The 12,951-nt window shown below is 39.8% G+C and overlaps 1 protein-coding gene across 2 annotated transcripts in view; it reads right to left on the reverse strand.

The window, feature by feature from the left end:
* LOC122809657 overlaps nucleotides 1-12,951 on the reverse strand; it is a 673,939-nt gene that overhangs the window by 332,773 nt on the left and 328,215 nt on the right. The window contains exon 8 of one of the 2 annotated variants that reach the window (XM_044081317.1): nucleotides 10,753-10,968. The exons of the other annotated variant lie outside the window; for it this stretch is intronic. Within the exon in view, the coding sequence (XP_043937252.1) occupies nucleotides 10,753-10,968 (216 nt within the window). The remainder of the gene's footprint in view (nucleotides 1-10,752; nucleotides 10,969-12,951) is intronic. 2 annotated transcript variants of the gene reach the window in all.

Raw genomic sequence — 12,951 nt, forward strand, 5'->3', positions numbered from 1 at the left:
CAGTGTGTGGAACATACCCTTTGTCTTCCACTGATCTGATAACGTGACATAAGCGCTACTTTTAAATACTGAATTTGCTACATATACAGATCAGATCATTGCTACTTGCGAACTGAAGGAGACCTCAAAGAGTATCATTCAAGTTTTGCATTTATCCTACATTTTCCATTGCAGTATTGAGATAGATACTTCCAGGAGGCTGTGCCATGTCCATGCGCCCAAATGAACTGAGGAGGAGACCACCCAGATGCTGACCATCTATGCTGGACTGGAGCATCAGATGACAGCCAGGCCAAGGAACTTTGCGATGACTGACATCTGGAACTAGACTGCAAGGGAGCACCAAACACATACAGCAATTTACCAGACTGGACTGCAGGTTCACCACTGCTATGATGATCTGCAATGAAGTGGCAGGGGAGATTTGTTGGAGGGTTGTCAAGGTGTGAAAGCAGCCTGTGGATTCCTACAGTGTGTGACTATCCTATGTATACCTGAACATTCCTAAGTAATTTAGCGATATATCTCTGTCTCACTTATATATTGAATAGATGTTTTTTTATAATAACTAAGTAGCTGTTGTGATAATTAGCTCTTTGAAATAATTAAGTGGAGGTGGGATTGCTCTAAATATAAGTATGGCCTTGATTCCCGTGTTGTCAATTTATTTAATATGTTTATAATATACATAGTTATGAACTTTGAAGATGTACATCTATTTTCCAACATATAACAACATCATTTCACACATTGACTGTCCTCGTAAATCACTGCTTCCAGCACTTAGGCCATTATGACTACTCATTTTGCAGTTATATACTCTAGTATGACAATATTGCCTACTGTAGCAGTACTTGTCTGAATAATAATATAGCATAACTTCTTTAATTCATTCCTCTTAATAAAGTGAACATTCTTACTACAGTCCCATTTTTTTAAGCCAAGAGGAATGTCCGTCCGACTGTTTATGCGTATGTTTTGTTATGTGTTGATTGCTGTTATTTCTTTACAATCTAATGGCCAGTAAGTGGAGTCTGCATGTCCTCCCTGCGTTTGCATGGGTTTCCTCCGGGTACTCTGGTTTCTTCCCACATTCCAAAGACATGCAGTAGGTGGAATGGACCATATAAACTGGCCATAGGTGTGAGTGACCAATACGTTTTGGAAGTTTCTGTATTCATCTGTTATCACAGGAATTCGAATAAACACAAGCAGTATCGGTTTGTTAAAAAGAAGGAGATGCTGTCTGTTAGCTCAGCCTATTAGGAAACTAGCCAGCATACCTACATTTTGACATGCTGCTGGTTGCACTTTACATGGGGAAACATATCACTAAATTGTTATCTTGGTTTACTTCACACATAGCAGTTATGTAGAGAAAATATTACACTTGACATTAATGTTTATTTTGTGCATGGTTATGAATCACTCACTTATTCGCCGAATTCATATGAATATGTCCATAATCTATAATGCTCTGTTACGTGCAGCTCTGTAACTGAAAGGTTAGTAAAGCAGTACCTGTTTGGTGCAAAGAAGCATGTGCTACCTGTTAGCTTGGCATCTTAAAGACCCCTGCCAGCATGCCTACATTTTTGCATGCAGTGGGTTCGAATTCACATGGGGAAAACATATCACAGAGGTATCCTCGGTTACTGTGACCAGTGGTGGTGCCTGGCAAAATGGTTGGCCTTCTGTTACTGATGGAGAAGTAGTTCACCAACTGATATGATTCTTGCATACTTGCATGACAAGTGTTCTGTAGTGGAGACAGTGAACATTCTGAAACCACTGAAATGAAAGAGTCCACTAAATAACCCTGACATGGAATCTGGCTAGGGGTATACGAGTGATTGTTGAGGCGATTAGACCTAATAAGCAAAGTACTAATTTTGCTTGAGGACAGGGGTGTTAGATAACCTGAGCAGCAATCAGATGTAAGAAAAGCACCCTATAATCTGGTAACTTGGCTATTTGGAAAGGTGTGTTCAGGTGACATCCAGTGGATTCTATGAGTTGTTTTAGAATCAACTGGCTCTTTGTGTGACTCACTGTTATATTCAGATTTTGTAAGAGGCAGAGAAAAAGGTCCCAGTGTTGTAGTAGTAGATCCCTGGACACAGCAATGAGGAGCCAATAATTTAAATATGGAAAAACATGGATCGCTAGCAGACAGCTCTGTAAACACCCTGGGGGCTGTGATGGGACTGAAGGGCAGTGCTTTGAATTGATATTGACTGGCTCCCAGCTGGAAACAGAGAAACCTCCTGGATTGCGGCTCTATGTTTATGTGACAATAAGCATCCTGGAGGTCTATACATCAAATCCACCTGTCTTCCTCAGAAGAAACAGAATGAACTGAAGTATGACCATCTGGAATTTTGTCTGTTTTACAAATTGATTGAGATCACTCAGGTCCAAAATTGGCCTAAGGTCCCCTGTCTTCTTGCTGACCAAAAAGAACCTGGAATAGACCCCTGACTCCAACTGGTCTTGTGGCCCTCTTGGACGACTCTTTTTTTCCAGCAGCTTGGTAACCTTACTGTTGCAAATTCCCACTGACTGGGTGGCATGTCAGGAATCTTTCTCTTTTTCTTTTGTGGGTAAAAAGCAGCCTTTTGTACCTTGCTCACAGAAAAACTAGAACAGTTGTGAAAGAGCTCTGACAAAAACTCTAGAATAGAATGGAGAGGTGCCAAGAAAGGACTCAAACCTTTTCATAAGGCCCAAATAGAAAACCTTTTCTATTAACTCTGTAGACTGCTTCTGAGAAGCTGAGATAATGTGGACCAATATAGCAGAAAGCCTTGCATCTCTGACTATAGTAAGAATTGGCCTCTGGTTACTATTCTTAACATCCAGGAATCTGTTGCGATATTTTGCCAGGCTTGTGGGTGTAAGGCTAAGTGTCCTCCAAACTTCCTCTAGAGTGCAGCAGTTAGGCAGCATTTCAGGAGCACTGGTAGGGGTTCCTGGTTTAGGGGCCACGGATGTCCTGGTTATGCGGTCTGCCTCTGCCTCTGGGGTGACATCCATTGTAATTACCTACCCCTCTACCCCAGGGGAAGTCTGTCTGCAGGAGTGTCATGGTTATAACCTTGTGATTTCCTGAACCACATTTTCTTACCACCCCTCTGATTTCTAAAAAAAGGTTCTTTGGAGGGTAGAAAATGGATTCCCACATCAGAAATGGTTTTGCCATCCTACTCACTCCTGGTTAGCTTCTTTTTCACTTTACGTCCAAAAAGCATAGAACCATTAAAGGGGGAATTGACAAAGGACATCTTAAAGCCTTCCACAAAATTGACAAGGTGCATCCATGCATGCCAGCACATTGTGATGCTGGTGCCTGCTGCCCTAGCCATGCCATCAGATGTATGGTCACATTTGACAAAGACTGAAGGGCTGACAATTGGGAGTCCACAATTTTCTGAACATCCACTGGTAAGCTACCCAAGACAGACTTAGTGAGGTTTTTGGTCAAGTCTCTTTGGAAAAGTGTCATATGGGACAAACACTTCAGCAAACTCTGGGCAAACATCATTGAAGTATAGGTCCATTTCCCAAACCTATCCAAAGCCCTAGATTCTTATTAGGAAGATGTTCAGAAAACTTTCTTCAGACTGTTCCTTTTTTGTTGCCACTGCTGCTACAGTCATGGCATCTACAGGTGGATCTTTGCTCTAATGCTCCCTGTCCTTGGGTGTAACTAAAATCCTATTCTGTTTTTCTGGTACTGATTCCACCAAGTCAGGATCCTTCCAAGCCAACTGAGCCACAAGGTCAATAAGGGGATCAGTGGGCAGTAACACCCAGGACATAGAAGAGCACCAATGGATCCGAGGAATACAGACTCTTTAGGTGAAGGGTCATCAGTGGTGTAACTCCCCATTATTTTATCAATTCAAATATATCATCAAACATGATGCCTTCTAAGGGGCATCTGGGGAAATTTCACCTTCCTCAAAGTCTGTATCTTTAGTGACCAACTATGAGCCTGTCCTGGGTTAATGTCAGACATATCTGAATCAGACTGGGAACTTACATTGTGAGTGACTTCTGGGCCTCTTGGTACTGACAGTCCCTGTCAATTAGACTGAGTGGAAGGTGAAGCAGTATTCAACTGAGGTTGGGGCAGATCCAAGCCAGAAGATGACACTTTAATTTTGGTCCAGCTAACACCCTTTCAAAGGCCGCAAAAAGCTGAAGCTCTATCAGTGCTGACCAAGCCGAGTTACTGCTGGAGGATGGAAAAGACTTCTTTGCCCTGATAAGCCATAGCTCTGAGGCCATCTTTGGAAGTGAACTGTTGACAGTTGAGGCACGAGAGGGACAGATGGCTATGAAAACTTGGGAATAGATTCACCTTCTCTAGCTCAGGTGTCAACGTTTTGGCCCCAAGAACCACTACAATCTGAACAAATCTATGTCAAGAAGGACAAGGATTCTGCTCGAGTCAAAGTCACTTGGACTGTCAGCTGTGGTAAAAGCACGCTGCAGGAGCTTGGCTCCATGAATACCTGACCTGAAGATGGGCTGGTACCAGTTACTATAAAGGAGGGCTGATTGGGGGAATTATTGGTGCATTTTAGGTGGGTGGTACTGCAAGAACCTCAAGCTGAATCTACATTCTCACAAAATTCTATCGATGTCATATTCTGAGAAACTCATAGATGACTGGGCCAAAGATGGCCTCACATTCTATATTAACATGGTCAGCTCCCAAACAGTATACACACGCAGGTCCTGTGGGGGAATCTTGTGCCTACAGGTTGTGCATGCATTTTTTAAATCCCAGAATCTTATCAGTCACAGCAGCTCAAAATAAAGAAAACTATGAACAGCAGAAAACAAGACTATAAGAATATAAATGGTATTAAACACTACCTAAACAGTATACTATAAAGCTATAACCACACACACACTCACACAGACACATAAACACACACACACACACACACACACACACATATATATATATATATATACAGAGAGAAAGATGTACATGTACATATATGTATAATCTATACTACTTTTGTAGAAAGGAAAAGCTAGAGAAATATATGCTATAGAAAGCACGTTAAAAACAAACAAAAATGGCATGATACATTAATACTATGCTAATGACTAAAAATCCAAAGATCTTGTAACCTTAATGCTAACTTTTAAGTGTAACTATACTATAAAAAAATTAGAAATACCTCAAATATTATATGTATATGGGACAGGAGAGGAGAACAGACAATTATAATTTGAAAGATAAAAAAAATTCTTATCACAGTCTGAAGCCCTTGGATGCACAGCTGCATGCTTCAGGCAGAAAACAAGATCAGAGATACTAAGGTGAAGTGGAGGGTGGTGAGGAGTCACAGCCCTGGAGCCACAGCTTTGAAAAAGGTGCCGAGATGTGATCCAGTTAGCTCCATCAACCCAAGGTTGAATTAGATAAAAATAGACATCTAGTTTTACCATAAAACACAAATGAGGAAGAAGAGGCAATAGGTTGTAAAATGTCATCATTTTAAACTTGGGCACTTTCACAAAAAGGTTTAGAAAAGAAGCATCCAGAACTAGTATCCAAGTATTTTCTTTCTTTCTTTTGCACAAAAACATCCTTAAATAAATTTTTTTTCCCAACCTAGGAAGCAGGAACTGGTTCTACCATTCCCTGGGACAGCATGCATTGAAGAATGGGGGCATAAAAGAGTCTGATCTGGGAAGTGAGGAAAGGAGGGATTTCCTCTTACTGCCATCTGTAACCTTGATGAATGATCATCAGAACCCATTTGCCTGAAACTATCGGTTGGCAAAGACAAAAGTGGAGGCCCAGACTTTCTAGAGGGGAAAACAGACTGCCTGTGTGTGTGTGTGTGTGTGTGTTTGTGTGTGTGTGTGTGTGTGTGTGTGTGTGTGTGTGTGTGTGTGTGTGTGTGTGTGTGTGTGTGTGTGTGTGTGTGTAGTTGAGTGTGTATGTGTGTAGGTGTGTGTGTGTCTGTGTGTGTGGGGGGGCAAATTCCCCTATTCCCATAAATAGTCGTTCTGACTTGTTTGACTGTCCATGGTTTTGGAAGGTTTCTAAACTCTTTTTTGACCCCCCCCCCCCCCGCACCCATTTCTTCTAAAACATCTGCTTAGCCACATTTTGTTCAAACTGTTTTTTTTTTTTTTTGCCAAAGCTGGATGAGGGGGTTAGAGAATCCCTTCATAAGTTGGAAAAGGAGGAAGAAAAATTTTAGAGTTTTCCTGTATCAGCTTACCCCTTTTGTCACACTTTTTAATATTTCACATCATCTGTGAGGTTCTGAAATTGTAGCTAGACAAACCTCCTCAAAATAGTGCCATAGCCCTGGAAGTAGTATCATCTGAGTCATACACACACACTGTAAACAATGAATAAACCTGTAAACTGAAATAAATTAATCCATTTGAAGCAGATCTTTCTTCACAAGAAGAAAATGCAGACAAAACTGTCCTCATATTTTGACAATTAGAATAAATTTTAACATATGAGCCTGACAATTCAAAATTCTGAAAATCAAAGTTGCAGAAGCATACACTTTTTCCCATGCTTACCAATAATCTTCCCACCTTTGTCAGAATGAGTAGGACTGGAATTAGAAAAGTGTTTAGCAGTAGTGCTATAGCTTCTGGGTCAGGTTTGGGAAGTGTGTATAAAAACCTAAAAGACTGAGGAACTTTACACAATCTATCTTCATTTTTAGGGATAGGAAGCTATCATGATAACTGCAGACAGTGACACACACAGCCACCATATCTGACAGCATTGGATGATTGAGTAAAGGCTCTGGAAATTCCATTTGTAACAACTCATACTATTTTTTGAGGGACTGGCAAACCTCACTGTTCTCCCACTAAAATACTGGCACATTCTGGAGACAGTCTCAGACAAGGAGGAACCTCTACAGGAAGATTGAGATATTGTGCCCTCCTCTGAATCTGTATCAGAAATCAGAGGAGTAAATCCCTCATCTGTCCCTTCATCTTACTGTCCAGATTCAGAACCTATAATATCTTCAGGAAAAAAGGCACCCCTTTTTCTTTTACTAGAAGCTACCTTATAAGAAAGATCAACAGCGTAAATTAGACACTGAGTCAGATCTAGTTAAACACCCTCATCTAGAGAAATTTGAGCTGGATGAGACACGTTTAGTTTCTGTTTCTTTTTAACAGGAAAAATGGGGCCATCAGAGTTGTTAATGGCAGCAACAGCTTCCCCAGGGAATGGAAGAAACATTCCGACTAAATAGGGAAGGCTTGCCTGTTCCCTCTCCCAGGATCAAGTAGACTGGCTCTCTTTTGTTCACGGAGAGAACTCCAATAGCCACAGAGGATGTGGCTAACCCCCCACCTATAGTGGCTGTAGGTTCTACATCAGAGAGATCTGGGATAAAAGATAAGTGGTCGACAAACCAGCTTTGGTCACAACAGTCAACCACCCGTAGCTTAGGCAAACTGCTATCTTGCTGTGGTGGTAAAGGCTGTTTGCTTAACTTTTTTTTTTTTTTTTTTTTTTTTTACTGAAAGAAGGACCGACCGTGGGACCAATAGTATGTTCCATGATCCTCAGAAGATAGTGCCTCTTTCTCAGACAAATCAACTCACACACACTGGTAAAAACTTGAAGTTGTTAAAAGTCACTCTTTTCCCACAAAAATACAATAAAGGAAACTTTAGTACACTTTATTAGCTTCAAAAAGTAAAATAAACACAATTTCTCCCCAGAAAAAAATGTTTTTCAACTACTTTTAAACTGATAGGAAGAAAGTATGCTCCCATTTAAAGTACAGTTAAGTGTTGTGACCGTCGTGGAAAACACAAACTCCTAAATTAAAAATAAATTTCATAAGCAAGAAAGCACATTTAAATAGTACGTTTTTATGTGAAAGGTTTTTCTCCCAAAGGGAAATTATCTGCCCATCAATGAAACAGTATAAGCCGACTGTCGATCCTCAAAAGCTTCACAGAAGTGTACTCTTCAATGGCAGAAAATTTGTAATGGGCTTAGCACCAAAATATGTCTTTTTAGCAAGCTCAATGCTTTGAGTGAGTGGAAGGTGCCCTGAAGCTTTGGAAGCTGGCCGGCTGCAACATCCTTACCAGGATATAATTCTTATCTTTAAGGCTACTGCAGCAGTGATCAATATGACGAACATCTGAGTATTGCAAAGGCAGAGACTTCTACAAAGGAATGTATCCTTTTGGAATGATTCTCAAAATACAATTGTCTATTGTGATCTTCCTGCAAAGGGGAAACACACAAAAGGAGAAGATGAGGGGAGACAATGTAATCCCAAGTTGGAATGTTTAGCGTGGAAGAAGCCTTTTGCTCTCTTGACAGAATTGGGCTTGTCCTGCCATTTCATCATGGATTTTTTTGTCTTTTATTTTTTTTAATGCCTTTATTAAATTATCACTTACAACATAGGCAAACTTACTTTTATATAAATGAAAACAAACCATATTAACCTTTTCACATACATTCTTTTGTACAATACAGTCAATCCAAAATAACATAAACTGGTCAATTCCTGCTGTCACTTAAATGCCACTTCTCCAAAGCACTGTTACACTTGTTCGGCCAGTATTTCTGGCACAATGCTCTGTAGGGAATCTTTAATGTCTGTCAAATCAGTACACTTTCAAAACACATGCTCCCAGTCACCTCTCCCTTTCCCATCACACCTCCAATGCCCAACATCCACCTGAGGAAAAATTCTACAGAGTGCACCTGAAGCACAAAAACACCCATGCAAACACCTTCAAGCACCCCTCCCCCAAATCCTCCATACTTTGATACACACTTGGGAGCCACACATATGTTCTTCCATAGCTTCCCCAGTTTCTAATCTGTAGTCCAAATATCCTCACGTCCTCTTTCTATTCCACCATCCTTCCCTCTCTAATCATTTGCTCCCAACACCTTTGCTCCTCCACCAGGTTCCTCCAGCAAACTCCAGCCCCCTACTGTCAACCCTCTGCACTCCAAGTGCAGTCAGCCCCATCATCTCCCCTCTTCACTGCTGTGTCGGCCCAGTTTCTGGAACACTTTCTGTTACTCCATGAATATAACATTGTGTATGACTGTTGCCATTCTCATTCAAAATCCCACTCTCTCCCTATCTCTTGAACCTCCACCTGCCCAACCATCATCTCCCTTCAGTCTGAATTGTAGCTTTCAGCTTGTATTGTACACAAGAGCTTTAGATGTGTAGCTCTAAAACATCCCTCTGAATCTGGAAATCCCAAACCACATTGTTTGATTGGAAGGATCAGCTTATCACACTTTACTCCTGCCCTCTTCCACTTCCAGATGGAGTCCTTCAACTCTTTATTAATTACTATTCACAACTCCTCCTCTGGTTGATAAAAACATGCCTGACCTGCACACATAACCATAGGGACCAAAACCATCTTCACTGCTTTTATCCTGCTATACATATCCATAGAGAAAAGCTTCCAGTTTCTCCATTTTTGTATTATCCTTTGTCCTACATATCCTTAGTTGCTATAACAGAATCATTTTTAATCCATACTCCTAAACACTCCATTTTATTTTGTCCACATAAATATGAGTATTTCTGAACCAATTCATGTGTGAGTACACAGTTACAGCCATAGCGTTTGTTTTATCTTCATCAATTTTACATCCCGAAAAATATTAAACTGTCTCAGAATGTTCTGGTCTCTGGTGTTTCTGGTTTTACCAGGTACAAAATAATATTTTCTGCAAATAAAGCCAACTTTTATTGATTATCATATCAATTACATCCTTGAATTTCTGAGTCTCTTATTTTCTTCATCATTGGTTCTAAGTATAACACAAATAACAAAATGGAAAGGCAACACCTCGCCTGTTTCCTCTGCAAAGACACAACTCATCAGCGAGGAAACCACCCACTTTGATTTTTCCCTCCAATTTCTCACATATCCTCCTAAATAACCTTATTATCATATCAGGGAATGGAAATGCTTCCATTTCCCTACTCATAAAATTCCAGCTTACTCTGTGGGATGATTTCTCTGCATCAAGACTCACGAACAACAGCAGTATTTCCTTACATTCTGCTTCTTTGTCAAATGTTAGCCTGCCATCCACAAAACTACACTGATCCATATCTACCATTTTTGGCAACACTTCTGCCATTCTTTTAGCCATTACATACATAAGCACTTTATAATCATGGTTTAAAATTGAAACAGGCCTACATGAACCTAGACTGATACGTCTCTGCCACCTGTAGGTACTACAGCCACCACAGCTTTTTCCAAGGATGTTGGTAGGTTCTCTCCTTTTAAAATACAGTTCATAAGTTCACAGGTGTATATTAAGCTAACAACCACAAGGGCCTTTTTAAGCCTAGCCATGCATACAAATCTCTGACAAGTTCTGGTACCCTTGACAAATGTAAGCAGGTGATTTGGAGATGAAACATTTACCAGCAGGGCCCCAGGAGATGAACCATTTACAGGTGCCAAACCAGGGATGAATTTCCTCTTCCTCTTCCTCATACACTTGTCCAAGCTACATTTGAATTGGATTAGGGAAGAACTCTTTTTCACATGGATAGGACCCTGCTGCACAAAAGGGGTACTGAACTGAATTAATTTAAACGTCCTGCAACAAGATTTAATAAGTTCTGCAATAAAGTTTTTTCCTAACATTATGCATGCTGCCAATACCTTTATTTTATATTTTACACGGTACTTTACTTTCTTAAAGAAACACCTTACCGATTACAACTTTATTTCCTTTAGTGAGTGTGGCACCCGGTAGATGCATGAGTAAGTGCTGAGGGTCATTATATCCCAAAGTTTTAGCCAGCTGATTCAGGTCTTGTCCACATGCATTTTCAAAATATTCTGCAACTTTTTTTGCCCTCAGCCCACAAGGAAAGCGATTCAGGATGCAAATGAGGTTCAGTGTTACCTCTGGGGGAATAGGATGAACTTGAAAGAGCAAAGGAAAATAATCAAACCAGTAAAAACTATCACACAATTCAATAAATCTGTCAAAAAATGCATTACAGTATCATTAAACAATAACAACATTTTTATATTACTAAGTCAAAACCCCTGTAGCCTCTCACTTAAGTGTCACTGCATGGCTGTTCATAACAGTCCAGATATAAGTTATGCACCACAGGATCACATGTGGCTTAACTCACGAAAAACACTTATGGTGACTTGATCTGGGGACTGTCGACAGTGGTTAAATAACAGTTCCCACCTTTATATTGGCTATGAATACAAAAGAAAAATACACTGTGTGTGTGTGTGTGTGTGTGTGTGTGTGTGTGTGTGTGTGTGTGTGTGTGTGCTCGCGCGCGCACACGCTTTTATACAAACACAAAAAAAAAAAGACACATATGCATCCATGTACATACAAATATATACATTACACATAAAAAAGTCTTCAAATGTGATATCTCAGAAAAGTAAAACATGACTCTGAAAGTGTAATTTAAGAGTGGTTTGCTATCTAGTCTATTGTTCTATCTGTTTGCCTAGACAGCTGTTTGTCTATCCATCTTTCTGATTAGCTAAGTGTTTGCCTATCTAGATATATTATCAAGCTTTCCATTTTCTGTGAAGACCTAAGTAAAGGTGGATGAGATGATAGTATAGTTTTTAAGATGTCTGCCTTCCATCTCCAGGGTTTGCTGAGTATCATTCAACTGTTTGAATTTTGCAGAAAATTCTAAATTTGCAAATTAAATAATAAGCTGCCAAGAAGTAGTTTAGCTATGACTTTACAGCATTTTTTTGGACGGTCAGGAGAATTAGCAGTCACCTGGAGGTTTAAGGTAAGTATTTTTTTTTTTTGGTGCATGCAGAAAGTAAGCCAACATAATTAGATGGGCAGCCAAATTGCAGACTACATCCATAAAACTAAACCAAGTGGGGTGAGACTCAGAGCTCTAGAGACTATAGAAAGAGAGTGAGCACATACAATCATTGATAATAAAGGAATGGATGATGTGTAATTGTGTAGCATGTGTCTCAGATTGCGTATTGCTGAAAGAACTTTACAAGATAAATAGCTTATCTTAGTTGGACTACAACAGACTATTATACTGCCGGCTGGTCATCTGCTGCAACATTGACTGTCTCCTGTGAATAAACTTTTAATAGCACTCACAGATTAGAAGGCAGAGACAGTCATATAATTCACTGATGTTGTGCAGTTTATTAATTTTCAGTGAATTCTGAGCATACATGTAGCAAGGCACAGCTTATGCTCATGCTGGCAACTGCTTAAAGTTGATGGTGGACTACTGCTTGAATCTTTGTAAAGTTGATGGTGGACTACTGTTTGAATCTTTGGATGTACTACTTCCCACCCTGAGTGAGAAAAAGTTCTTCAAGCACAGATTAGCAAAGAACATACAGTGACCTCACCTTTTTGAAAATGTTTTTCATTGTGTTATAAGAAGTATGATTCTAGTACAGTAGCTATATGTGACACAGAAAGGGTTTTGATTCCAAATGCTTAAACATTTTATTTAAAAATTGATGATGTCAGTTATACACTCCCAGATAACAAGTATGAAGAATAAAGTGATTCACAGTATGATAGACACATAACATACATCTGAAGTGGAACAAATAATATTTCTATAGTAACCATTCGGTGTGTGTGCGGTCAGCACGGTTCTACAACAGAAACAAGAACATCAGAACAGAGGAACTAAAACTCTAAAAAAGAAAGTCTAAAATTTAAACCATTGAAACATTAATATGAAAGCATTCTTCACAGGGGTACAAGCACACTTCAAAGTGGTGGGCAGCCCCACACACCCCCAAACCTATATATATATATATACCAACTCCACAGTTGCATATATATATATATATATATATATATATAAGGAATGACTGCCAGAGAACACTTAGAAACCAGACCATGAGTGATTTCACAGAGAAATCAGG

Source organism: Protopterus annectens, chromosome 1.part1 (genome assembly GCF_019279795.1).
Source record: "Protopterus annectens isolate FY-2018-M chromosome 1.part1, PAN1.0, whole genome shotgun sequence".
In the NCBI taxonomy this organism is placed as follows: Eukaryota; Metazoa; Chordata; order Ceratodontiformes; family Protopteridae; genus Protopterus; species Protopterus annectens.